The following is a 27,625-nucleotide window of genomic DNA, read 5'->3' on the forward strand; positions in this document are numbered from 1 at the left end:
TATCCATGAGGCAGCCCAAGCCAGGGTGCTACTCCAGCACCACAGGTGGTCTCCATCTGCTTCAAAAGGATACGTATAATGTTAAAAGCTTTGGCGTGTTACTAGCTTTAAAAATTAAAGCCAGAAACTTTTCCAACTTCAACTTTAGTTCTGGAGTCCAAGATTCCTGAAATAAAAAAAGAAAAGTAATAAAAGCCCTAGATCATTAAATGCCAACAGCATTGTCAAATTGTGGTCTTTGGTTTAAATAACCCTAACACAGTTATTGAAATCAAAAGCAAGATGCCTTGCCTGTGGTGTGATGCTGTGAAAAATAGGTTTTAGGACATCTGACCAATTCATTTATAAAAGATTCAAATAACCACAGCAGGAGGAAAGAACAGAGTTCTTTCATAAACAAGGAAAAAAGAATCTTGTACATGATTTGAATATTTCATGTGATTTAAACACAAGCATAACAAATAACCTTATTAGGTTGAATGCCAAAAAGAATTCAGCAGCGTTGAAGCATACATGGTACTGGCAGGCATACATAGTTATCACTAAGTTACTGAAAGTTTCCCAAAGAGAAAGACTCATTTCCATAATCCTCATCTAGATAAGAAAAAAAAAAAAAAGACAGAAGCTGTTATCTGCTTTAAAAACTCCATCATGTCAAGAATTATGATATACTTTCAGTTTGATTTGTCCCTTAATAAAACATTACTTATCTCAAATAATGCTTATTGAAAGGAAAAAATAAGACTTAAGTAGTAAAAAAAAAAAAAGTAACAAGCAATTATCTTTCACAGGACAATTTTCCTCACAGACTCCATATAAAAATATCTACCACCCAAACCAAGCAGTTTCTCAACAAGATCAGCAAGATCTCTAATATTCCTGCCTACTTACCTCTTAGGTCCTGCCCCACCCCAACAGGCCCCCATCCTTCCCCTGTTCTTCCCTGATTCCCCTCCCCAGTTCTGTGTCCTTATCCACACCTCCCACTCCACCCATTCTATTCAGTGCATCATCTGGCTTTTGAAAAAAATACTGTCTTATATTTTTAAAATATTGTGTAATTCCCTGACATGGTATGACAGCTTTAGTTATAATGTGTGTGTTATGGGTTGAATTGTGTCCCCTAAAAAGATATGCTTAAGTCCTAGCCTCCTTGAAATGTGAGGTCATCGGAACAGGGTTGCTATAGATGTAATTAGTTAAGATGAGGTCATACTGGAGAAAGGCAGATCGTTAACCAACATGACTGGTGTCCTTACAAGAAACAAAATTTAGACACAGACACAGAGAGAAGGTGGGCCTGTAAAGACGGGGAATTAGAGTGATGCTGCCACAAGCCAAGGTACACCTGAGGCTACCAGAAGCCAGAAGAGGCAAGGAAGGATCCTCCCCTAGAGGCTTGGCAGGAAGCATGGCCCTGCCAACACCTTGATTTCAGACCTCTGGGCTCATGAGCTAAACGAGACAGTAAGTTCCTCTTATTTAAGCCACCTGGTCTGTGGCCCTTTGTTAACAGCAGCCCTGGGAGACACTACAGCTCAAGGATTCTACGCTCAGCCATATTAAAAAAAAAAAAATTGCAGGGAAGGACTACTATGTTGGCCAATATAAAGGAAGACATCTTAAAAAACAAACCAAAATATTTGGGACATGTAGACTTCCAGTTAAATTGCTGTTGCTGATTATTATTTTGTATAACCAGCAAGTATTTATTTTTCAATTTAACTGTTTACCTTATGATGTTCTGCTAATAACAAGAATAAGACTGGGATAAAACCTCTCTGGGCAATGAATCCCTTATATTTTTCTTGACTGCTCTTATTTTTCTGTGCTTTCAGCTTTAGAAGAAGAACATTTCCCAAGTCTGAAAGACACATGACTGCCCAGATCCCATGGGATAAGGGAAGCACTGGGCTGGTCCTGCTGTACTGCCTGCATGAAGTCACTCACCCTCTTTATATCATAGTCTCTCCACTTGTGGAACATGGACTTTCCATGAGTGATTGTCTGACTTTTTTTTCCAACAGCAAAACCTTGCCCAGAACCCTAATACATGAAATGAATAAAAGCAGGGTATTCTTGTTATGTGGTATATATGTATGTATACACAGCGATAACATTTAGTAAATGGTGCTGCTATACAGAATATAATCATTTTTGTGTATTGAGTTGGTATCTGGAAACTTTTGTTAAGTTCATAATCATTAAAAATGTAGTGGTTAGGCATCTGTCTTTGGCTCAGGTCAAGTCCCAGGGTCCTGGGATTGAGTCCTGTATTAGCCTGCTTCTCCCTCTACCTATGTCTCTGCCTCTCTCTCTCTGTGTTTCTCATGAATAAATAAAATCTTTTAAAAATGAAAAAAAAAAAAGGCAGGGTATTCTTGTGGAGGAAGGGGAGAGCTCCATGCTTGACTCCCCTGCCTCCTCTCTCTCTCTTGCAGAGCCCACGAGAATTCCTTCTTTCAATTTTCACTAATTAAGCTTGGCTTGGTCCTTGGCACCTAAGAACCCAAAAGTTTTTCTGGAAGTAATCAACTAGAGAAGTATCTAAACATTTCTGCGAAAAGATATTCACTGACAAACACTTTGCTGAAAAGAGCTCATTACTATCTCTACAAAGAAATTTCCTTTCCTGACACCTCAGCAGAAAAGATAACCTGAAAGAGCAATGAAAACAACTAAAAAAGCTGGATCAGTTAACCATCTTTTAAAACACATCCCCAAGAAAGGAAAAGCAGAGACTAAAAATGACAGTTTTTCCTCTAAGGACAAGTTGAGACTAGAAGACCTCACACCTCCTAAGCCCTAAGAGTTGTTGTGGTGCAGACGACAGAAGGCAACAGGATCTACTCAGTGAACAGTCTAATAGGAGACCTTAGCACAGAACTGGGAGCCCTAAGGGCTATACTATCAGGAAAAAGTCAAAGACAAACCAATTCACTGCCTAGAAGGTGACAGCAAGGAAATTGACCTGTCTTGACCTTAACATTAGGTAGAGGAGAGGAAAAACCTCATTTAAAACTTCATAACTGGGATCCCTGGGTGGCTCAGCAGTTTAGTGCCTGCCTTTGGCCCAGGGCGCGATCCTGGAGACCCGGGATCGAATCCCACGTCGGGCTCCTGGTACATGGAGCCTACTTCTCCCTCTGCCTGTGTCTCTGCCTCTCTCTCTCTGTGTGTGACTATCATAAATAAATAAAAATTAAAACAAAAACAAAAAAAACCTTCATAACCCGGGGATCCCAGGCTGGCTCAGTGTATTTAGCACCTGCCTTCAGTCCAAGGCGTGATACTGGAGTCCCGGGATCGAGTCTCACGTTGGGCTCCCTGCATGGAGCCTGCTTCTCCCTCTGCCTGTGTCTCTGCCTCTCTCTGTCTCATGAATAAATAAATAAAATCATAAAAAAAAAACTTCATAACCCAAACTAGTCCCATTAAAGACTGTAGCTGAAACTGACACTATCTGTGTGCTTACCAAAGCCTTGAGCAAAGATATTTAATTTAAAATTATCGTGGGCTGGTAATGCCCTAGAGAGATGCAAATGCAGATCTTCTCTGAAAGAACCAAACTCCACTCGGGCCTCAAAAAACTCTCACAAATCCCAAGTAAAATAAACTCATTGTCAAAATTCAAAGTAACAAATTAAAAAAAAGATATAAGGCACCGTGAATGAGAACCAGCAGAAGTAAAACACAGCAGGATCAAATCTACAAAGGCCCTGATATTAAAATTAATAGATAAAGAATATAACACAAATGTTTAATATGGTAAAGAAATTTTAAAAGGGGCTTGAAAATATGAGCAAAGAATAAGAGACTATAAAAATGACCCAGTAAATTTGTTTTTGTTTTTTTTTTTTTTAAAGATTTTATTTCTTTATTCATGAGGGACACACAGAGAGAGAGAGAGAGGCAGAGACACAGCCAGAGGGAAAAGCAGGCTCCATGCAGGGAGCCCAACATGGGACTCGATCCCGGGTCTCCAGGTCATGCCCTGGGCTGAAGGCAGCGCTAAACCACTGAGCCACCCAGGGATCCCCCTGACCCAGTAAATTTGAATGAAAAAACAAAAAGAACTTCCCTTAACAAAAGCTAATAAATGAAATTATAAATTCAATGAGGAGATTAAAGAACAGATTAGACATAGTTTGACAGGTGAACTTAAGAACTAGAAAATAAGTATGAATAAATCACTCAGAATACAGCTGAGGCAGAGATCACAAGATGGAAAATACAGGATGGCAAGAGACATGGAGGGCACAACACTGTGAACATTCCTGACTCTACCGAACTGTATAGTTCATGATGGTTAAGATGGTAAATTTTATTTTATCACAAATTTTTTAAATTAAAACAAAAAAGGACAGGATAGAAGAAACAAATCTAATGTAGATTTAATCAGATATGTAGATTAAATGTAGATTTAATCAGACATTTAGAAAAAGATAATAAAGAGGATGGGGGAGAGGCAATATATGAAGAGAAAACAGAATCTTCCAGAGTTGTTGAAAGACACAAGAAGTCACAGTCAGAAGCCCAACAAATCTCTAGTAAAAACAGAAATCTAGGGGCACCTGGGTGGCTCAGTGGTTGAACATCTGCCTTTGACTCAGGTTGTGATCCCAGGGTCCTGGATTGAGTCCTTATCAGGCTCCCTGCAGGGAGCTGCTTCTCCCTCTGTCTATGTCTCTGCCTCTCTGTGTCGCTCATGAATAAATAAATCAAATATTTTTTAAAAAGAAAAGGAAAGAAATCTATCCCTAGACACACCAGAGTGAAATGACACAACCTCAAAGGTCAGAGAAACAAGACAGATCACCTACATGGGAACAGTGATTAGACTCATGGCTGACCTCCAACAATAACAATGGGAGTAAGGTGATAACATCACCTTCAATGTCATAAAACAAAATAGCTGTCTGGGACGCCTGGACAGCTCAGTTGGTTGAGCGTTCAAAACTTGGTTTCAGCTCAGGGCAGGATCTCAGGGTTGTGAGATCCAGCCCATATTGTGGGGTCCGAGCTCAAAATGGAGTCTCCTTGAGATGCTCTCTCTCTCCCTGTCCTCTGCCCCTTCCCACACATGCATGTATGCTCGATCGCACTCTCAAAATAAATAAATAAATCTTTAAAAAGAAAGAAGGAAAGAGAAAGAAAGAAAGAAAGAAAGAAAGAAAGAAAGAAAAGAAAGAGAGAGAGAGAAAGAAAGAAAGAAAGAAAGAAAGAAAGAAAGAAAGAAAGAAAATGGGTATAAATCTATCACTTTGGACCCGTCTGAGAAAGCGACAGACACATTTCAGATGGGTGAGGACAGAAAGAAGAGATCTTCAGCTACAGGAGGCTCTAAAGGATGTATGTGAAGCAGAGGAGAAAATGATTACAGATGGAAGGTCCTTAATGCAAGATAGAACAGCAAGCACAGTTATGGGTACATAGAACAGTAAATCCATACATACACAGATTGCATAAAATAGTAAGAATCTGTAACATGTGGGGTTAAAGTATATAACTGAATACTTGACAAGAACAGCAGGTGAGCTGGGAAGGGGATGAAGGAGGTAAATGCATTCTATGGTCCTTGTGATGGTCAGGAAGAGGAGGAAGACACGAACTTTAGATCTTATTTTGCACACATACTCAAGTATCTATCATGTCCACTGAAAGGACATAATGTAGAGTAGCAAAAAGGGGGAAAAAGGACTCCCCATGAATACTGAGCTCTGCAGACTTAGAATGCCAAGCCAGAGCAGGCGAGTCGCCTGCTGCAACCTGGGTCGGACCGTCCCTGGCACCTGCACCCCACCTGACCTCAGCTACAGCCACACTGCTGTGCCATCATCTTCATAAACAGAAGCCATCACAATGAGAAAATCCAACATTTCTTTTCAAGTTTCACCGCCTTCCTTAACCATGATGTATTTTCAACCTTCTCAGAGAGGAAGGGAGCAAAACTAAATTTGGATGGACAAAAAAAATCAAGCATAGAATTCAACTTAGGCGGGACACCTGGGTGGCTCAGTGGTTGAGCGTCTGCCTTTGGCCCAGGGCATGATCCTGGAGACCCAGGATCGAGTCTCATGTCGGGCTCCCTGCATGGAGCCTGCTTCTCCCTCTGCCTGTGTCTCTGCCTCTCTCTCTCTCTGTGTCTCTCATGAATAAATAAATAAAATCTTCAAAAAAAAAAAAAAAAAGAATTCAACTTAGGCTAATCTACAACAAACCTGCTGTGATGAAATCAGCCAACTCCCTGGACTTCAATTTAGTGGCTACTATTCAGGAGTGCTGACAGGTGTTTGACTAAATTATAATGGAATAGGAGACAGAGATATACCGGGTCTGGAAAGAGAAGTGCATCTGTTGTTCAGTGGCACAGGAGTACTCTCCAAACATGCTCGGAAACAGTGTGAGATCTTTCTTTAGAAAAAGCCACTGCATCACAATTACTTCAGTCTCTTAAACACATTTTCATAAACTTCTCAGGGGACATCTTAATTTTATTAAGTCCACAAAAATTACCAGAATGGATAAACACTGATAACAAATAGTATGCTGAAATGTCAATGATGGTGAAATGTAACAATTAAAGGAGCTCCAGGCAAGCAGTCTGAAGGAAGTAATAATAGTACACAACCAGATCATCAGACATATGCCAAGTGAGATTCTGAATACAAATTAAAATGTGCATGGCCAGCAAGTCTGTAAAATAATCTAGTTTTTTTTCAGGCTACCAATTTTCTTCCCTTTTTTTTTGTTTTTAAGATTTTATTTATTTATTTATTTATTTGAGAGAGAGAGAGAGAGAAAGCGCACATGAGTGGGAGGCAGAGGGAGAAGCAAGGCTTCCTGCTGATCAGGGAACCCAACGCAGGCTTGATCCTAGGACCCCAAGATCATGACCTGAGCCAAAGGTAGATGCCTATAACCAACTGAGCCACCCAGGTGCCCCCAGGCTACCAATTTTCAATGAAACTGAATAAAAATTATCCTTTCGATAATGAAAAAGTATGCATGGAATGGTTTTAAGAAGTAAGGACATTTAGGGATCCCTGGGTGGCGCAGCGGTTTGGCGCCTGCCTTTGGCCCAGGGCGCGATCCTGGAGACCCGGGATCGAATCCCACGTCGGGCTCCCGGTGCATGGAGCCTGCTTCTCCCTCTGCCTGTGTCTCTGCGCCTCTCTCTCTCTCTCTCTCTGTGACTATCATAAATAAATAAAAATTTAAAAAAAATTTATAAAAAAAAAAGAAGGACATTTAAAAATAGTTACATTAGTCTGGATTAAGAAGTCTTTTTTTTTTTTAAAGACTTTATTTATTTATTCATGAGAGACAGAGAGAGAGAGAGGCAGAGACACAGAGAGAGGGAGAAGCAGGCTCCATGCAGGGAGCCTGATGCGGGATTTGATCCCAGGACCCCAGGATCATGACCTGAGCCAAAGATAGATGCTCAACCACTGAGCCACCCAGGTGCCCCTGGATTAACAAGTCTTAATACAACCCCAAAAAATCATATTTTATGGCACAAGCAAAGTTAGTCAAAGAAAATTATCTGAAAACAGAAGCAATTTTTCATTTTTTTCACAGCATCGTTCAGAAACGACTAGCATTGACAAGGTGAAACCGCAATGCCACCCAGGGTCCAATCCAAGATTCAGAGGCCATCACTCACCTGGAAGAGCTCTTTAAATGAGGGGTGTACCATGGGATTGGGAACAAAAGGCAGAGCATAGAAAGGGAGAAACTCTGTGGTCTGGCTCAACGCTGCCCCTTTGGTCTCCAGGTAGGTTCTGAAATAAGAAATCCTCTCATCCAGTTCCTCTTTGTCCTGCAAAGAAGGAAAGATGCTCACTTGGGGTCTCCTGCTGGATGCCCAGTCCCCCGTCTATCCACCCTCTCTCCGAGGCTCCTTCAGTTCCAACCACGTGCCTGGTATCCTCCCCACCTGGCTGAGCAAGCGCGCTATCTCCAGTCATTCTAACACCGCCCCTGATTTCACCCCAAATTTTGTCAGGAATTTCAGAGAACTAGATAAATTGTTCGATCTGTGTCCTTTTACTTTATAATTGGCATGGCCTCGTGTCCTTAAAGTTCTTCATAAACATCATTTCTACTGGCAGGACAAAATCTCACCTTGTGGGTCTATCACAATTCACTTAACCAATTCCCCCAGTACTAGACATGTACATTGTTTCCACTTGGCACAGATCATGAACATGAGCCTGCATTCCCAGGACTCCCTCAGGAGAAGTGTCTACAGGTGAACAGGTGGACCTTTATAGTTTTTTGAAACAGAAGCTTCCATAGCATTCCTCCTTTCCTTTGCAAAGCTAACTAAGGATTGATCTTGCAGGCTTCACTGGTTCCACGTGTGATCTGAGGCCACTCAACCCCTCCCAGGTTTTGATTGCCTCCTGTGCCTCAGTGAGGTCGGAGGACTTGAGCTGCTCAGCCTGGAATCAGGCACTCTCCCTCCTTGACTACCTGGCCGCACCAGATATGGGCACCCTGTGTATGTATGCTCTTCTAATCAACACATCTCACCCCGTCTACAATGTGAAGCCCTCTTCTGGACACCAGGCTTAAAAAAATACATGATGTTCATTGACTTTTTTTAATCTTACATCAAAATAAAATAATTAGAAAACAGAAATAAATAAAAAGAAAGTGAAAATCCCCCATGATCTCACTCCTCATGACCGCTGTCTTGAAGAACAGGAATGGCTACCATGACATACTGTGAAGCTGCTCTGTCCACCATTGACCTATTCTGAGGCACCACCCCCCAACATCTTACTAAGTGAAAACAGGTGCTTGGGGGCAGTAGCTAATGCCAGTAGAAGCCACTAAAGAAATGTACGTGGTCAAATGTCAACATGGCCCTGTTCCTTTCTCTCATTTGCTCTGCACCTGGAGGCTCAGCGGCCACAGCAGCAGGTGCTCTCAGCCGTGCCTGCTGCACCTCTATGGAAGGACTGCAGAGGCTACGTTCAGCCCACCGTCAGGCAGACCTTCACAAACAGGCACATCTCCACAGCTTAAGCCTACACTTCTCTTCTAACAGACTAATATGTGGTCTCAGTGGGTGTTCTCTTAGACATGTATTTATGTTAATACATGTACATGTATTTATGTTAAGTTGCCAAATAAGGAAACTATTTTGCTGGGTTTTCAAAAATTTGAGGCATTGAGGAAAACCATATAGCTTTCAGTACAGAAATTATTAACTTTCCATATAAATGAGAAACTTCTGGGAATGAGACAGAAAATCATGCACAGAACACAAGACTCCTTGGATACAATATGATAAAATGGCCACAAAACTAAATTAATGCTCATTTACAAAACAAAGCTAACATTCCCCTTGAACACACCACTCAGACCCACCCAAATCACAAAGGGAACCTACAGGTCTCCCTATGGAGTGTTTCAGAAGATAGATGGCAAAATGGATATGAAGATAGAATTCCAACTTCTGGGCAAGGGAGTCATGATCTCGGATGGAACTGGGAACGTGCTCCTCCCACAAACTGAAGAACACCTTCTGGTCTCCATTGTCAAATGCAGTAACGAGGTTCTTCTGTGGAGAAGATATCAGCCTGAGCCCCAGTCATAATAGATGCCCGTTCTCCCAACACCCCAAATTCTCACAGTCTACCCAATACCCTGCATACCCCACACACTCCATGCATGGTTCCGGTGTGATGAAAACTCAGTCTCCTTCTCAAGACAAGAGACAGAAAAACATAGAGCTCAATGGCTTCAAGTATCTTAGCTGAGATTCCCACAAACCAACCCTGGTGGCAAAAACAAGTCTTGGCTTTACAAGGAAGAGATAAAACATTTAAGTCTCTGAAGTGGAAGGCGCCAGGCATAGGCCAAGGACTTGAGGCCAGAAAACTCAAAGGCACATAAACACACTGAAGTCCCCCTGTAGACTTGCTGATCCACAGCCTGTGATTGATAAAAACCAGGCCAGACCCAAAGCACAGCCAGGCCTCAGCAGAACTCACCTCACATACAGAAGCTTGCTGACGCCCAGCTGAGTCCTGGAGTGACAGCTCCAGTCAATCCCAGGCCTGTGTGGTGGGTGCTGCCATTTGCTCCCTGTCGTTAAAGCATGTCCCATCAAGATGGCACTTGGGAAATGACTACAGATCCCAACACACCCATACAGGACTGTCTACGTCCACCAATTACAGAAACAGGGACACATAGGCTGGAGATGGAGGAAGGAGCAAAGGCCTGGTACTCTTTCAACCTCAGGGCTCTGTGAGCCTGACTATGCAGGGCAGTTTCCAAACCTACTATGCAAACGCTGAAATAGAGAATTCTGGGGAAAGGAGGGGGCAACTGTCATGCCACCAGCCTCACAACAAGAATGATAAGTGACCCACTGAAAATACCTGCTGCAAAATTTTGCAGATTTAGGTGTTAAGGCAAAATGGACAGAACATCCTAACAATCCCAAACCATGTGATCCATATTATTTTCCTTACTGTATCATATGCTTAAGATACTAAGACCTACATTTTGTGCTCATTTGCAAAAGCTTTTCTTGGACTGGATTTTCTGTAGAACCTCCAATCCACACCCCCCCACACACACACACAACGCCATTATGCATCACCACTAATTGGTCATTGTTCTTTTATACTTTTTTTAGATGTCTTTATAGTTTTCCTCCTTTTTTTAGGTTATTTAGAAATAAGCTTGTTAATATAAAATGGGAACGTACTGCACAAAGTTGTAGGGTCTGGTTATGCTTAAAGACATTCATTAATAAAGAATCTTCAGGGGAACGCCTGGGTGGCTCAGCAGCTGAGCGTCTGCCTTCAACTCAGGTCGTGATTCCGGGGTGCCAGAATCAAGTCCCACATCAGGCTTCCTGTATGGAGACTGCTTCCTCCTCTGCCTCTGTCTCTGCCTCTCTCTCTCTCTCTCTCTCTCTCTCTGTGTCTCTCATGAATAAATACATAAAATCTTAAAAAAAAAAAAAAAACTTCAAGGTGCCTGGGTGGCACAGTCAGTTGTCGACCAACTCTTGGTTTTGGCTTGGGTCATGATCTCGGAGTCAAGAATCTTTAACTGTGATTATTACAGAAATGTTTTCTACCATGTGACCAAGAACAACTAAATATTACCCTACTCTGGAAGGTCTTGGCTCCTCAGCCTTGGAAGAAGTAAAGGACAGCCTGTCAACAACCATGGGAAGGGAGGTGCCCAAATAAAGTACAAACAGTCAAGCACTGCCACCTCTGGAAGAACTAGGAGAAACCCCATTACTGACTGATACAAAGGTGAAGGGGATCTTCCCAAGTGGCAGTGCTGCTGGGGCCTGACCCCACTCCAGGCTCACCTCTGCTGAACTCTAAGCAAACCCTGCCATCTCTGTAAGCCACTCTCCCCAGAGCGGGCTAGTGACCAAGAGCTCTTTGTGTGAGTGAGTTGAGTGCAGAGTCTTAAGTATTTTAAGGCTTTGAGTCAAGGTATTTTCTTATGTGGCTTGGCAAAGTCCACATGTTCAAATGGACCATGTAGAGTTTGTTCTGAATTCTTCATTTGTAGACCTGGGACCACAAACCTTCCCTGTATCATTATAATCACATCTAAAAGCCATCCTACGGGCAGCCCGGGTGGCTCAGCGTTTTAGTGCCGCCTGCAGCCCAGGGCATGATCCTGGAGACCCAGGATCGAGTCCCACGTCAGGCTCCCTGCATGGAGCCTGCTTCTCCCTCTGCCTGTGTCTCTGCATCTCTCTCTCTCTCTCTCTCTCTCTCTCTCTCTCTCTGTGTGTGTCTCTCATGAATAAATAAAATCTTTTTTAAAAATTAAAAATTAGGGCAGCCCCGGTGGCTCAGCGGTTTAAGCGCCCCCTTCAGTCCAGGGTGTGATACTGAAGACCCGGGATCGAGTCCCGCATCAGGCTCCCTGCGTGGAGCCTGCTTCTCCCTCTGCCTGTGTCTCTGCCTCTCTCTCTCTCTGTCTCTCATGAATAAATAAATAAAATCTTAAAAAAAATTAAAAATTAAAAAATAAAAGTCATCTTAACTTATGATTCATATTCTGTACCTGAAAACAGTCACTGCATTTAAAATAATATCGACATACAAAGCAATCCAGTGTTATAACTCATATAGTCAGAAATATTAGTGATCTTCTCTAATATAAGCCATGGTCCCAGCCAGAGTCACCAAGATTAGAATATTTACACACTATCAAAAATAACTTATAAACACACACACACACACATCTTACAGAACTGTGCTTAGGGAAATTCTCCATTTGTTGAGTGCCACTGACATGATATTTTGCTAAGCTGCTGTTTCAGGTATTTTTGTTCAGAAGAGCTATCATAGTAGGCACAGCTACTTATTGAATGAGCAGAAAACATATGCTTGTGGCAATCAGAAAGTTTCGAGGTCTTTCAAGTTATAGAAAAACAGACCTGAATACATCTGAGAAATGCAAACCCAAGCCACAAGATATCACTTCACATCCATTAGGATGACTACTATCAAAACAAAACAAAACAGAAAACAACAAGTATTGGTAAGGATGTGGAGAACTTATAATCCCTGTGCATTGTTGAAGGAAATGTAAAATGCAATCACTGTGGAAAATAGTATGAAGTTTCCTCAGAAAATTAAAAATAGAAGTACCATATGATCCAGTAATACACTTCTGAATATATATCCAAAATAACTGAAAGCAGAATCTCAGAGAGGCATTTGTACACCTACATTCACAGCAGCACTATTCATAATAGCCAAGAGGTGGAAGCAACTCAAATGTCCATTGGTGGAGGAATGGATAAACATAATGTGGTATAGACAGATAATGAAATATCCTTCAGCTTTAAAAAGAAACACTGTCACATGCAACAACATGGATAAACCTTGAGGACATTATGTTAAATAAAATAAGCCAGTCACAAAAAGAAAAATACTGTATGATCCCACTTAATATGAAGTATCTTAAGTAGTCAAATTCATAGAAACAGAGGTAGAATGATGATCATTAAGAGTTAGGGTTGAGGGCAGCCCGGGTGGCTTAGTGGTTTAGTGCCGCCTTTGGCTCAGGGCATGATCCCGGAGTCCCCAGGATCAAGTCCTGTATCAGGCTCCCTGCATGGAGCCTGCTTCTCCCTCTCCCTGTGTCTCTGCCTCTCTCTGTGTGTCTCTCATGAATAAATAAATTTAAAAAAAAAAAGAGCTAGGGTTGAGGGGATACGGGGGTAGTATTGTTGAATGGGTATAGTTTCAGATTTGCAAGATGAAAAAGTTCTGGAGATCTGTTTCATAACAACATAAATATATTTAGCACTACTGAATTGCACATTTAAATAGAGTTAAGATGGTAAATTTATGTTATGTGTTTTTTAGTTTTTAGTTTTTTTAAGATTTTATTTATTTACTTATTTATTTGAGAGAGAGAGAGAGAACACAAGCAGGGGGAGTGGCAGAGGGAGAGGGAGAAACAGGCTCCCTGCTGAGCAGGGAGCCCATTCCAGGACTCAATCCCAGGACCCTGAGATCATGACATGAGCTGAAGACAGATGTTTAACCGACTGGGCCACCGAAGCATCCCTGTTACATGCTTTTTAAATCACTATTTTTTAAAAGATTTCATTTATTTATTTAGAAAGAGAGAGTTCAAGCAAGGGGAGGGATAGAGAGAGAGGGAGTGAGAGAATCTCAAGCAGACTCCATGCTGAGCACATAGCCCATCACAGGGCTTGATCCCACGACCCCAAAACCATGACCTGGACTGAAATCAGGAGTTGGTACTTAAAAAAAAAAAAAAAAAAAGGAGTTGGTACTTAACAGACTGAGCCATCCAGGTGCCCCTAAATCATAATTTAAAAAAAAAAAAAAAAAGGACCCAAAGAGGCATTTAAGTATTCTCACATTCAGCTGGGGCTGAAATGTAGTTAAACCTGCTGCAAAAAGTATACAGCAGCCACTTCTGGAGGTGACAGCTACACAAAGAAGTTTCAGGATACAGAACTTATCCTGGTTATGTGGAAGTTTCATGGAAGATTCTATTTTGCTAGTTAGCTATTGAGAATTTGCTAGATCCCTCTCAATGTTACCTTTAATTAAGAGATGCTCACCTATTCTTCCACCTTGCAGGGTAAAGGCGGGTGGCCCTCCTTCATTTTGAAGGAGAAACTAGGTGCTGAGTGCCCAGGAGCAAGGCTGAGATGCTGAAGAACAAGCATTACTCTGATTAAGAGCAGCTCTGTGTCCATGTCTAATAATGGCTATATTCTGGTTTCATGTTCTAAAAAATTTGCTCTGGGGTCGGGAGGTGCCCTGTCAGGCTGCCCACTGCTGCATCCACAGAGGAGTCTGTGTCTGATGCAGTGGCAGCTCAGTGTCCAGGTGCCCAAGGCCTGGATGGAAACTGGGCAGAGATGCAGCCCCAAGGGCCACTCTAACAGTGCTCCACTCAATGGTGCCCCATGTCAGGGGAGCTGGGGACCAGGAAGAAATGGATGGTGGCTGCAGCCTGACCCCCAGCTCATCAATAGGACTCTCAAAGCAAGTGTCAAATTTTTCTTGGAAGTAGAGATATTGAAACTAATAAAGTTATTAAAATAACAAAATCAAGCAAAGCTGAACTACGCTGCCTCAGGAAGCAGTATGCTCTCTTGTCACTGAAGGAGTTGAGCTCAGTCAGTCATTTACATGGAATGTTACAAATGAGATGGAGGCATCAAACAATGCACAGAATGAGGACTTTTAAGGTCCTTTCTAATCCTGAAAGTTGAAGACTGTATAATGCCTGTCCTCTGCAGCCCCTGGCATTCCTGGAGCTGCTCAGGCTCTCTCTTCTGGAAACTGCCTTGTCAGTAAGATTCTAGCTCCCTGTCCCCTCCAGCCTCCCCCAACTAGAATGCAAGTGCCTAGAGGGGTGAGCTTTGGTTTGGTTCACCACCGTGTCCCCAGTGCCTAGAATTCATAACCTAAAACTCCTCAGGAAGGAAATCACATTTTTTTTCAGTTCCTAAGCATTGCATGATTTCCTCTTTTTCTTCTTTCCAAGAAATGACCTTAAGGAGGGCACTTGATGTAATGAGCCCTGGGTGTTATATGCAGAGTATATACATTTGAAACTAATAATACACTATATGCTAACTAAATTGAATTTAAATAAAAATTTTTAAAATAAATAAAATAGGGACGCCTGGATGGCTCAATTGGTTAAGCATCTGCCTTTGGCTCAGGTCGTGATCCTGGAGTCCCAGGATCAAGTCCTGTATCAGGCTCCCTACAGGGAGTCTACTTCTCCCTCTGCCTATGTCTCTGCCTCTCTCTGTGTGTCTCTCATGAATAAATAAATAAAATCTTGGGCAGCCCGGGTGGCTCAGTGGTTTAGCGCCACCTTCAGTCCAGGGCCTGATCCTAGAGACCTGAGATGGAGTCCCAGGTCAAGCTCCCTGCATAGAGCCTGCTTCTCCCTCTGCCTGTGTCTCTGCCTCGCTCTCTCTCTCTGTGTCTCTCATAAATAAATAAGTAAAATATTTAAAAATAAATAAATAAATAAATAAATAAATAAATAAAATCTTGAAAAATAAATAAATAAAATAAAAAATTAAAATAAGTAAAATAAACAGAAATGCATGTATGTTAAAGATACTATGTCACAACACATTTCCTAGGGAAGGTACTCAGATTAAAGATGACATTACTGGGGCACCTAGGTGGTTCAGTTGGTTGAATCTCTCTCTTTTTTTTTAGTATTTTATTTATTTATTCATAGAGACAGAGAGAGAGAGAGAGAGAGAGAGGCAGAAACACAGGCAGAGGGAGAAGCAGGCGGCATACAGAGAGCCCGACATGGGACCCGATCCAGAGTCTCCATGATCATACCCTGGGCTGCAGGCAGCACTAAACCTCTGCGCCACGGGGGCTGCCCTGAATCTGACTCTTGATTCAACTCAGGCCATGGTCTCAGGCTCGTGAGATAGAGCCCCTGGGCAGGCTCCTTGGTCAGTAGGGAGTCTGCCTCTCCCTCTTCCTCTGCCCCTCCCCCTGCTTGCACACTCTCCCTCTCTCTAATGTAAATAAATAAATCTTAAAAAAAAAAAAAAAGGATGACATTACCAATTCATACAAAAACACCTGAGTATCTAAAAGTCACTCTGGGGGGGGCCTGGGAGGGTGCCTGGTTGGCTCACAGTTGGTAGAGCATGTGACTCTTGACTTGATCTCAGAGTTGTGAGTTCTAGCCCCACATTGGGCATAGAGCTTACTTTTTTTTTTTTTAGAGCTTACTTTAAAAATAAATCAATTAATAAAACAAATAAGGGCAGCCCAGGTGGCTCAGCGGTTTGGCGCCGCCTGTAGCCCAGGGTGTGATCCTGGAGATCCGGAATCGAGTCCCACGTCGGGCTCCCTGCATGGAGCCTGCTTCTCCCTCTGCCTGTGTCTCTGCCTCTCTCTCTGTCTCTCTCTCTGTGTTGCACATGAATAAATAAATAAAATCTTTTTTAAAAAAATAAATAAAACAAATAAAATAAAAGTCACTCTGACCAAGTTGCCAGAAACAATTCCAATATTCTGTAATAGCATTTCTTACAAGTTGGGAACATCTCGATTATTGACAGAGATCAAAAAAAGCAAAATGTTACCTGGATGATCAATGATTTGGAGTCCTTTAAAGAGCCACCTGCTGTTTTAGATAATGGCTTTCCTTTCATTTTGCATTCTTTTGAAAATGTTTTCAAGGTGTCTTCAAATTCGGCAAAATCTAAGTACTATAAAAAAGAACATAAATTTATATACATTTCTCTATTTTAACATCAACAAAGCAACTGTCTTTGATGTAATTGTACAGGCTCAGTGTTATCACCGATTTATAATGGGGTTAATGAACTGTCATCTTTAGGAGAACTTGGGATCCAGCTTATAATTTACTTAATTGACACACATACCAAAAGCCTAGAAAGGCAATCACAGAAAATGCTTATTTACAGAAAATAAATTTGTTTTCAGAAAGAAAATGTGAAAAAAAAAAGGAAAGAAAATGTGGAAAAAAAAAGAAAAGAAAAGAAAGAAAATGTGAGTTGCATGACTCGTTATCAATAGAAATAAACTGATGTCTTCAGCAGTCTGGAAAAGGCAGAAGTGATCCTCAGAAGGCCGGCTTTGGGTCTGCTAGGTCTCTGGGAATTTGCTGCTGAAACAGGCACTGGAAAGAATTCCTGTCCTTAAGGACAGAAGCCACGCCACATTAAGAGACAGGTACCATCATTGGCGATCCTTAAGCACAGCACTCATGCTCACCACCTGTCCCGGGATGACCCTCTCCCTGGCTTTCCCTACCACGCACTCTACTTAAGCTCTCCATGCTCTCCCACCCTCCTTCTGTTTGTGGTAGGCCCATCTTTTGGTTTCCACCTCCTCCGAGTGGCCTATGTCCCCAGGCCCTGTCCCCAACCCTTTGCAGTGATGGCTTTAAGGATTTATTCACGATCACACCAATGAACTCCAAAGCTGCGTTTCCAGGGTAGATGCCTCACTCCACTGCCACGGCTCGCAGTGCCTCATGAATGGTCTAGTCACAGACTAAAAAACAGCAGCAGCAGTTCCTTTAGCACCAACTATGTGCTAAAAACTACGTAGAGAATATAAACAAGCATAGGTTGTGGGTCCCGTCCTTTAAAAGCTTTCGGCGTAGGAAACCTAAATGTCCACCAGGCAACAAGTTAAGTAGATACGGCCACTCAATGAAAATTCTAAAGCATTGAAGAGTATGAGGCAGATCACAGGAAGATATTCACACTATACTATTGATAGAGAAAAGCCAAGTTTTGGCAATGTGTGCAGCATTGTTCCATTTTGTAAAACAAACTATAGATGTGTAAATATATTTTAAATATTCATGGGAAAAAAAGTCTGGAAAAACAGATTAACCCACTAGTGGTGGTCACTGCAGGAGTGGAACAGGGAAATGAACTTTTCATACTTCCACACTGTTTGAATCTTTACCATGAGCATATGTTACTATTACAATTTTCTTTAAAGAAATTTTTACAAGGGGCTTTAAGATTTCAATTGAGTTAAGAAAATTTTTTAAAAAGTATCATGCTATATGATAAGGATAGAAAACACGTTATAAGGCACTATAAAATTTGTTGTATTTTAAAACACAAGCTTTCAAGATCTCTTTTTCTGCAACCTGTGTTTTGTGGAACATACCTCTTTCACAAGTCCAAGTAATTCTGATTCATGAGCCAGGATATCCCCCATATTGAACTGTTACTGTTAATTCTCACAGCAGAAATCTGAACAAGGCAAAAGTATAAGAGAAAAGCTTTCATTTCAACCATCTGTGAAATCATAAAAAGGTGGCTGTGGTGGGCTGAATGGCCGCCATCCTAATCCCCAGAACCTGTGAATATGTTACATTGAATGGCAAGAGGAGATTAATGTTGCACGTGGAATTAAGGTTGCTAATCAGCTGACCTTAAAATAGGGAGAGTGAGTATCTAGGATTATCTGGTGGACCCAGCATAATCACGGGGATCCTTATAAGGAGGCGAGAGGGTCACTATCTGAGTGGATGCACTGCTTGCCCTAAAGGTAGAGGAAGGGTCCCAAGCCAAGAAATGAATGCAGACAGCCTCTAGAAGCTCAGAAAGACAAGGAACAGATTCTCCACTGGAGCCTTCCCAAATGAACAAGCCCTGTGAACACCTTGATTTTTAGCTCAGAAAGACCCATTTTGGACTTCTGACCTCCAGAACTATAAGATAATAAATCTGTGTTGTTTTGGGGCACCTGGGTGGCTCAGTGGTTGAGCTTCTGCCTTTGGCTCAGGGCGTGATCCCGGGATCCTGGGCTCAAGTCCTGCATCAGGCTCCCCAGAGGGAGCTGGTTCTCCCTCTGCCTATGTCTCTGCCTCTCTCTCCGTGTCTCTCATGAATAAATAGATAAAAATCTTAAAAAAAAAAATCTGTGTTGTTTTAGGTCACTTATCTGATGGTAATTTATCACAGCAGCACTAGGAAAGATGGAGGCTAATGTCCGAAGGCTAATTCCTTCTTCCTTGACAACTACTTAAAATGAATATGAAAAAAAATGAATATGAACAAGGCTAGAAGGTGGTGTCAATGAGAATCGAGGATTGTAGTGAGACTGGGAAAGATTATTCTTCTTATTTGGTTTTCTAATGTGCCATAACATGTTATGCGTAATTCAAACAGTCAAGACCACAAAGTGCATTTTAGAACAAAACAGAATTTGATAGGGTTCAATCGTTTACCTTAAAGAAGGATATGCATTAAAATTAATCTGATAGAAATGAACAGAACCTCCAAGTAAAAAAATAATAACCATTCACAAAAAGATATGAGATACTACTTTTTTGCAAGAAATCTTTAATGTTTTCCAAAGACCACAATCATTTACCCTTACAATAATGGGGGAGGAAGTGGTGTCCATTTACACAGGTGTTAACATACATACAGTCATGCAACAGAGAATGCATTATGTCAGTTTTTGTTTTTTGTTTAGAGAGAGAGCGCGTGCACACAAGCTGGGGGGGAGGGGCGGAGGGAGGGCAGTGGGGGAGGGTAGGGGGACAGAGAGAATCTCAAGCAGGCTCCACACTGGGCATTCAATCTCATGACCCTGAGACCATGACCCGACCGAAAACTTAGAGTCGGATGCTTAATTGACTGAGCCACCCAGGAGCCCCACAGTCAGGTTTTTTAAAGTTATATTTATGGATGGACAACATCTATATACATTTCCAAACATTTAAATAGATAAAATACCACGAACCAGAGATCCCCAGGTGGCTCAGCAGTTTAGCGCCTGCCTTCGGCCCAGGGCATGGTCCTGGGATCCCGGGATGGAGTCCCACGTTGGGCTCCCTGCAGGAGCCCGCTTCTCCCTCTGCCTGTGTCTCTGCCCCTCTCTCTGTGTCTCTCATGAATAAATAAATAAAATCTTAAAAAAATATATCGCGAACCTTTTTATTTTTTATTTTTATTTTTAATTTATTCATGATAGACATAGAGAGAGAGAGGCAGAGACACAGGAGGAGGGAGAAGCAGGCTCCATGCAGGGAGCCCGACGTGGGACTCGATCCTGGGACTCCAGGATCGTGCCCTGGGCCAAAGGCAGGCGCTAAACCGCTGAGCCACCCAGTGATCCCTCGCAAACCTTTTTAAAAAGCACTTTTTACTTTTTCTGTCCCCAGGTGTGCCTAAAGCAGTTACTCCCGGTGCCCCACTCCCAGGCTCTTCACCCACACTGGCTGCCCATCACACCAGAGGAATGAAAAGGTCTGAGCACTAATACTAACCTTCCCATTCACTGGCACCTGGTCTGGGGCAAGTCACTAAAACTCAGGGCCTCTTTCACATGCAAAAAGTGGAGAATTATCAGATCTCTTATGGTTACAGGAACATGATTCTGTAACATTACATTTGATCTGCCCATTAGAGTCCATTGACTTATTTGAGCACAAGTCAGGGAGATTAAACGTAGTAATTTCCTCCTTTTCATTCTCTTTGTCTCACTATCATTTGTGGCTTCATCTCCCACAAGGTACAGGGACACAGTCTTCCATCCCTTCTGTCTCCACTTGAATTTCTATCCTATTACCAAGTGATCCTTCCCTTCCACACTTTCTCCTCTGCTCTGTTAACTTGAGCCACAGCAGCTGCCATGTGGCTGCACTCACTGGATGTCCACAGCACATGCCTGTCCTCTCTCTCTTGAGGACTTTGCACTTACTGCAGACACCCTCCTGACACCCTCATCTCATTCAGGTCACTTAAATGTCACCTCCTCAGAGAGACTTGCCCTGACTACCCTTTTTAAGGGGTCAGCCCCATCACCTTCTAGTCTTTTGTCCAGCATTATTTTTCTCAACAGCACTAACCACTACTTGACTGAACATCCCTACATTAAGTAGTACTCCCTGTGGATTTAGGAGGAACCTCCATTTCCCTGGCATGGCCAGTGCCTGGCATGCTATAGTTGCTCAAAAATACTTACTGGAAAAAAAAAAACTCACTGGATGGACGTAATATCAGATACAGGGAAAATAAAGCAAGGAAGGGGACAGTTTGGAGAAGAATGGCATAGGGTCACTTTAGATGACGTGGGTGAAGGCCTCGAGACCACATGGGCAGAGACATGAGGACCTGAGCACTTCTGGGTCTGGGGGAGAGGGAGCTGCAAGTACTCAGGTGGTGGAGTGCTGAGGGACAGAGGTGTGGTGAGGGAAGCCAGGCATGGAGGCTATGAGGGCCCAGAGCAGGTCAGACAGGCCTTTTGTGAGCTAGCAGCTTCAGTGTGACAGGAAGCCTGGAGAGGGGACTGGGAGGGGCCTGCCACCATCGGATCTACAGTTCTTTTTTTTTTTCGGATCTACAGTTCTTAACAGCAGGGTCCGCTTCATGGGGGAGCCTGAGGGGACACGGTGGTAGGGAGGCCACTGCAAAGCCCAAGCTGGTGATGAGGGAAGTTCGGACGAGCAACAGGAACTCTGTGAAGGGTCAGGGTTCCAAATGCAAAAGGGAGGTGGTGTGACCCACTGATGGACCAGAGGTGGATGATGTGAGGGGGAAAAGTGAAGGGCGAAGCTAGGGCTGAGACAGATGCCATTTGCTGAAGTGGGAAAAATGGGGGGGGGGGTGCATCCGAGAGCCCAGCGCAAGAGTGCTGGGCTAGTCACAAGTGTCCCAGGCCCATGAGGCATCTGAGCTGGGTACTGAGAAGGTCGGGGCATGTGAGTCCAGAGTAAAGGGAAAGGCAGGAGGAAAGGCTGGAGGCAAGCATTTGGGAACTGTCAGCATAAAGATGGCATTTCAGGAGACAAGGATCCCAAACAGGACTCCTAAGGAGAAGGCCTGGGCCTGAGCATTGGACCATTCAGGGACTGAAGAGAAGCAGCCAGCAAGAGACAAAGCAAGAGCAGTGACCTGTTGGTGGGACACAACCAGGAGACTGTAGCACCTGGAAGCCAAAGAAAGTGGTCCCCACATCAACTGCGACTACTTGTGGTCAAGTAACAGGAAGGCAGAAGACTGAAGCCCTGGATTTGGCAACACAGAGGTATGAGCAGTGATGAGAGGTGCCTGCCTCGAAAGGACTAAAGAGAGCAAGAGAAGTAACAAAGGACAGACAGGGAGATCTGTCACAAAAAGGAGAGGAAAGCAGGGGGAGTGGTGGCTGGAAAGAGATGGGAGTTTTTTTAAGGTGGAGGATGGTACAGCAGCAGGTTTGTAAAGTGATGGGAATGACCCAGTTAGAGAAGGACAAATTGAGGCAGAGGAGGAGAGATGGGTAAGGAAGCTAGGTCCTTGCCGCATCCAGTGTCCCACTGGAGGGCCAGGCCCTAGATAGGGCAGGGATGGTCCACCCCCCAAATACAGAGGGAGGGCAGAGGACATGGGTACTGACCAAAGAAACAGACAACTCAGTGATGAGGAAAACAAGAAACAATGTCATGAGCTGACAGTCAGAAGCATGTGACAGCCGAAAAAGAAGAGAAGGCGGGAACCAAAGTGCCTACGGACAAGTGGCAGGATTTCTGGTATTGAGAGTCTGCTTAAGACTCATGGACTAAAATCCAAAACGGAACCAGTCTGCATGATTTTGTAGTCTCTCTCCAGCCACTCTCAGCTGTCTGAGTTAGGCTAGCCAGGGTGAGGTTTTTCCAGAAGACAGGGGAAAGAGAAGACAAGTACAACAGTTATAGAGCAGCAAAGGGAGAGGAGGGGAAGCACATGGGGGGTTGTTGGGCAGTGAAAAAGCAACAGGGTCAAACTCCTGCCTAAGAGGGCACTGGGCCTAAGATCTGCTTCAGAGGCACATCCACAGGCGCTTGAAAGATAAAAAGCATGATCAGAGTGGAATGGGTGCTTGATTTAGGGGGTGATCCAGTAATAAAGCATTCATGATCGTGGGAGTGAGTAAAGAGAATGGGACAAAAAAAAATGCCTAAAAGATGAAGAAACTGGAGCGAGCAGCCAGGATGGTGAAATCCCTAAAAATGAAGTAGAGGAGGTGGAGAGGTAGACAGCAAGCCAGGCAGCCAGGCGCTACAGCCTTCGCGGGGTGACAACTGCACTCCCAGGAGGTGTCGGCCTCAAGGTGGGGCAGCAAGTGGTCAAGACTGGGGTATGCACTTCAATGGAGCTGGGAGTTTTGAAGAAGGAAGGCAGTGATCTGCAAGTAGCAGGGAGGACACCTACCCTTCTGGCACCTGCAGACCTGCCAGATACAGAAGGAGAAAGGCCGCCTGCTGTTAAGGACCACCATCTCTGCAGCCCTTCTCTGGATCCACACCACCCCTGCCCCTCTCACTGCTGCCCCTACCCCTTCCACACATGAGGCCCACCAGTGGTAAACCCCCAGCATTCCTCTGTACCTCATGCTCTTTCACAAATCCCAAAACTTCTGTTTGATGTACTCGCCCCACCACAAACTTCACTCATTGTGCTAACTTAACCCAGAACTGACCTCCTTCAGGTCTTCCGCGAACTCCTTCCCTTCCTTCCCTATCAAGGCAATTCTCCTCCTCCTCTCTGAACTCTACATTTACTTCTACTGCTACACTTATTACCCTGTTTACAAACGCAGGGAGGTAGATTTAAATTTGACCCTCCAGGGGTACCTGAGTGGCTCAGTTGATTAAGCCGACGTGATTTTGGCTCAGGTCATGATATGAGGGTCGTGAAACTGAGCCCTTCCTCGGGCTCCACACTGGGTGTGGCATGTGCTTAAGATTCTGACTCTCCCTCTCCCCCTTCCCCTCCCCAAGCAACCCCCTACTCATGCACTCTCTCTCTCTAAAATAAATACAATTAAATAAATAAGTAAATTTATTTAACTAACCACCTGGAAGGCATGATAGACACCCAAGATATTTACAAATAGATCAAGTCCAAGCAGAAAGAACAGCATTTCTGAAGACCTAGAACAAGAAAACTTTGTTGTTTTTTGAGAACTCAAGCTCCTTCCTACCTCAGGGCCTTTGCACATACTCTTCTCTCTGCTTGCACCATTTTCCTCCTCTTTTTTTCACGTGGCTAACCCTGGTGCTTAATAAACATCACTTCCTCAGAGAAGTTCTTCAAGACCTTCATGTGATTAAGAGTCTGCCCTTATCAGTGAATGTGAGCCACTGTTGGGTATTCCATTACTCTGACATTCTCAGAAATCAGAATTCTCTCTAAACCTTTATATCATAAAAGTTCATCTATTAAGATTTTTTAAAGATTTTATTTATTTATTTATTCATGAGAGATGGGGGCGGGGGGCAGAGACACAGGCAGAGGGAGAAGCGGGCTCCACCCAGGGAGCCCAACGGGAGACTCGGGAGACTCGATCCCAGGTCTCCAGGGTCACACCCTGGGCTGAAGGCGGCCCTAAACCACTGAGCCACTCGGGCTGCCCCCTTTATTAAGAATTTATTGTATGCCAGGCAACGTGCAAAATGCTTCACATTTAATTTTCACAATAAACCTGAGAGGTGAATATGATTTATATTCTTTTATAGATGAGGTAACTGAGGCTCAAGAAGACGTTGGTGCTCCCAATAATCCAGCCAGTAAGGGGCAAAAGCCGGAATTTAAATCCAGACCGCTATTAACCACTACACACCATTACTCCAAATGGGGGCACCACCTCAATCGGAATCACTCGGGATGCTTGTGCAAATGAAATTCCTAGAACCACCGTGATCTTACTCAACACCAGGGTGGCATGATGCCCAGAAACTTTTAAACAAGCTGCTCGGCTGATTTTTTTTTTTTTAAGATAATACTTCTTTATTCATGAGAGAGAGAGGCAGAGACACAGGCAGAGGGAGAAGCAGGCTCCATGCGGGGAGCCCGACGTGGGATTCGATCCCAGGACCCCGGGGGTCACGACCTGGGCCAAAGGTAGATGCTCAAGCACTGAGCCACCCAGGTGCCCCCCAGGGGATGATTTCTAGGCACACTCAAGTTTGCGAAGCGCTGCTCTACTACTTGATGCAGGAACTAGAGAAAACTTCAGCCACTCTTGGGGGTTGCAGTGTGGCGGCTTCGTTTCTACATGAGGGGCTCTAGGACCGACGAGCTGGCGGGGAAGGGGAAGGCTATGGGATTTGCCTGGAGGACGGGCCTGCATGGCTGGCATCCTACTTTTGCTCAGGTGGGATGAAGTCTGGGGAGGCGGCGCTGATGCGGGTAACGGAGGCCACCCGCTCACCCCGCGGGGAGACGCGGCCCCTCACGTTTGGCCCACTGAGGCACAGATCAGGGTCCGCTTGCGGGAAGCCGCGGGCCGCTCCTCCGTCGGTCCAGGAGGCGGCCTCGGGCCCAGGGCGGCGGACCAGACGCGGGGGTGTGGGGGGGTGTGGGGGGGTGTGGGGGGGCGGCTGCCAAGCTGGCTTTCCTGCGGCCCTGGGCCCCCCCCCCCCACTGCTGCTTCCCGCCCGGAGCTGCGGATTCTGAGGCCACCGGACCGCTTCTGCGGCCGCGCTTACCTGCTGCACCGCCGCGGGCATCCGCGCCGAACCCGCTCGGCCGCCACCTCTCGGGCCGTCGCCCCGGCAACCGCCGCCGCCGCCGGCTCAGCGTCACGTGGGGGCGGCGCAGCCAATCGCGGGACGCGCCGGCGCGGAGCATGCTGGGAGGAAAGGCGGGCGCTCCGGGCGCTGGGGCCGCGGCGCTTCCTGGGCGCGGAAGTGAAGCTGCGGTTTGCGGTTCGGTGGCCGCTGCGGGCCGCGAGCTGGGCGGGGGAGGCGACCCTGGCTTCCTCACCGCGACTTCCCACTCGTTCATTCCCCGAACGACGCGCCTGGCGCCGTGCCCGGCTCTGGGGATGAGCCGAGGGCGGCAAGAGACCAGCGTACAGGCTGGTGGTCGTGGAAACACGCCTAGCTGCTGTTATTCTCGGTTCGTTATTTTTATTTACTTATTTTTTTTTTAATTTTTTTGTTATTCTCATTTTACAGAGCGACCCAGGGCTGCCTCAGAACGAGCGCTGTCGCCCAGGATCTGCCCGAAGGCCTCAGACGTCCACCCTGGTGCAGCTAGGCAGTTTCCTGGAATTTTACAGAAATTTCGTTCTCCGAAACACCCGAGATTTTGGTTTTCAAAAATAATTCAGGAATGCAGATCCTCCCTCTCCTTGCACGCGGTGCTTGGGAGCTCAAGTCAAACGGCACTGAAAGAGCACTTGCCAGTCCTCCCCCCAACTCAGCGGGAGGTCGGGGAGGTGGTTAGAGACCACACCTTCCCTCGAGGCGGTACCTTAGGGACCGAGGCTCTTGAGTGGCAATCTCTGTGTTTCCACCTCGTGCTTCCAAAAAGATGACCCGAGGCCAGAGTCAGGGAAGAGGGCATGGAGAAAGTAGGTGAGCATTACCCTGAAGAAGCCCTAAGATGGTCTGTGGCCACCATCTCCCTAGCTCCCAGCCCTGCCAGTACTCTTCTGGGACTTGAGATTGTCTTCAAAAAAAGAAAACAAACAAACAAAAAAACCCTGCCATTTAGCAGGAAGAGAAATGCTGTCTTTGTGACATATATATTGAAAATGAAAAAAAAAAAAAAGAAAATGAAGCTCCCTGATTCCAATAAGTTAACATTTGTGACCTCACTGTGTGCCCAAAGTTGCCAGACAAAATATAGAACGTTTAAATTTGTGTGTGTGTTTTTTTTTTTACTTTTTCTTTTTTAAGATTTTATTTATTCATGAGAGGCACAGAGAGAGAGAGACAGGCAGAGACATAGGCAGAGGGAGAAGCAGGCTCCATGCAGGGAGCCCGACATGGGACTCGATTCCAGAACTCTGAGATGATACCCTGACCTGAAAGCAGATGCTCAGCTGCTGAGCCACCCAGGCATCCCTAGAATATTTAAATTTGAATTTCACATAAGTTTTTAATATAAGGACATCCCAAATATTGCCTTATTGTATGGCGAATACAGAACATTATATTGTCCTGTATTTTTATTTGCTGAATATGACAACCCTGTATGTGCCTAGCACTGTGCTAAGTGATTACATAGATTATTTAACTCACATCACATCTATGAGATGGGTATTTTCAGCATTTTATAGATTAACAATGTTGTGCTTTACCTGAGGTAATGTACACGTTGATGTCTGATCTGGGATGCTCTCCCTATTGCTGTAACCTGAATGAAATCAATCTCCTTACCTGTCCAGGTTTTGTCTTTGACAAGGTAAATAATATGAAGTACAGCAAGGTTAAGAACTCAGAGTTCACACAGCTGGGGAGTGGTCATGGCACCAGATTTGAATCTAGGCCCTTGTGCCTTTGGGCCCTGGGCTCTTAGCTATGATAAAAACCACAACCGGGGCACCTGGGTGGCTCAGTCGTTTAAGCATCAGACTCTTGGTCTCAGCTTAGGTCATGCATGATCTCAAGGTGGTGATATTAAGTCCCACATTGGGCTCCACACTCAGCACAGTGCTTGAGATTCTCTCTCCCTCTTCCCCCTTCCTCTGCCCCTCCCAGTTGTTCTGTCTCTCTAAAAAAAAAAAAAAAAAAAACCATTCCTGCTCTGCTTTGCCTTCTGAGGGCATTTGCCTGACTGCCAGGATTATGGTCATTGTGCTGGTGATTATCTTTGCCCATCACCTCT

At 44.4% G+C, this 27,625-nt stretch overlaps 1 protein-coding gene across 6 annotated transcripts in view; it reads right to left on the reverse strand.

The window, feature by feature from the left end:
- ARMC9 (armadillo repeat containing 9) overlaps window positions 1-25,563 on the reverse strand; it is a 156,616-nt gene extending 131,053 nt beyond the window's left edge. For 4 of the 6 annotated variants that reach the window (XR_008661216.1, XR_008661217.1, XM_055300400.1 and 1 more), the window contains exons 1-6: window positions 25,498-25,563; window positions 18,204-18,289; window positions 16,634-16,759; window positions 9,404-9,574; window positions 7,667-7,822; window positions 74-166 (exon numbers count right to left, since the gene is read on the reverse strand). Coding sequence is in view for 4 of the 6 variants with exons in the window: in XM_055300400.1 (XP_055156375.1) it covers window positions 74-166; window positions 7,667-7,822; window positions 9,404-9,574; window positions 16,634-16,759; window positions 18,204-18,254 (597 nt within the window). In the remaining 2 variants the exon portion in view is untranslated. The remainder of the gene's footprint in view (window positions 1-73; window positions 167-7,666; window positions 7,823-9,403; window positions 9,575-16,633; window positions 16,760-18,203; window positions 18,290-25,497) is intronic. The other 2 variants (XM_055300398.1, XM_055300399.1) reach the window with 2 other exon arrangements.
- Window positions 25,564-27,625: the final 2,062 nt, after the last annotated feature.

This window comes from Nyctereutes procyonoides, unplaced genomic scaffold (assembly GCF_905146905.1).
Source record: "Nyctereutes procyonoides isolate TBG_1078 unplaced genomic scaffold, NYPRO_anot_genome, whole genome shotgun sequence".
In the NCBI taxonomy this organism is placed as follows: domain Eukaryota; kingdom Metazoa; phylum Chordata; class Mammalia; order Carnivora; family Canidae; genus Nyctereutes; species Nyctereutes procyonoides.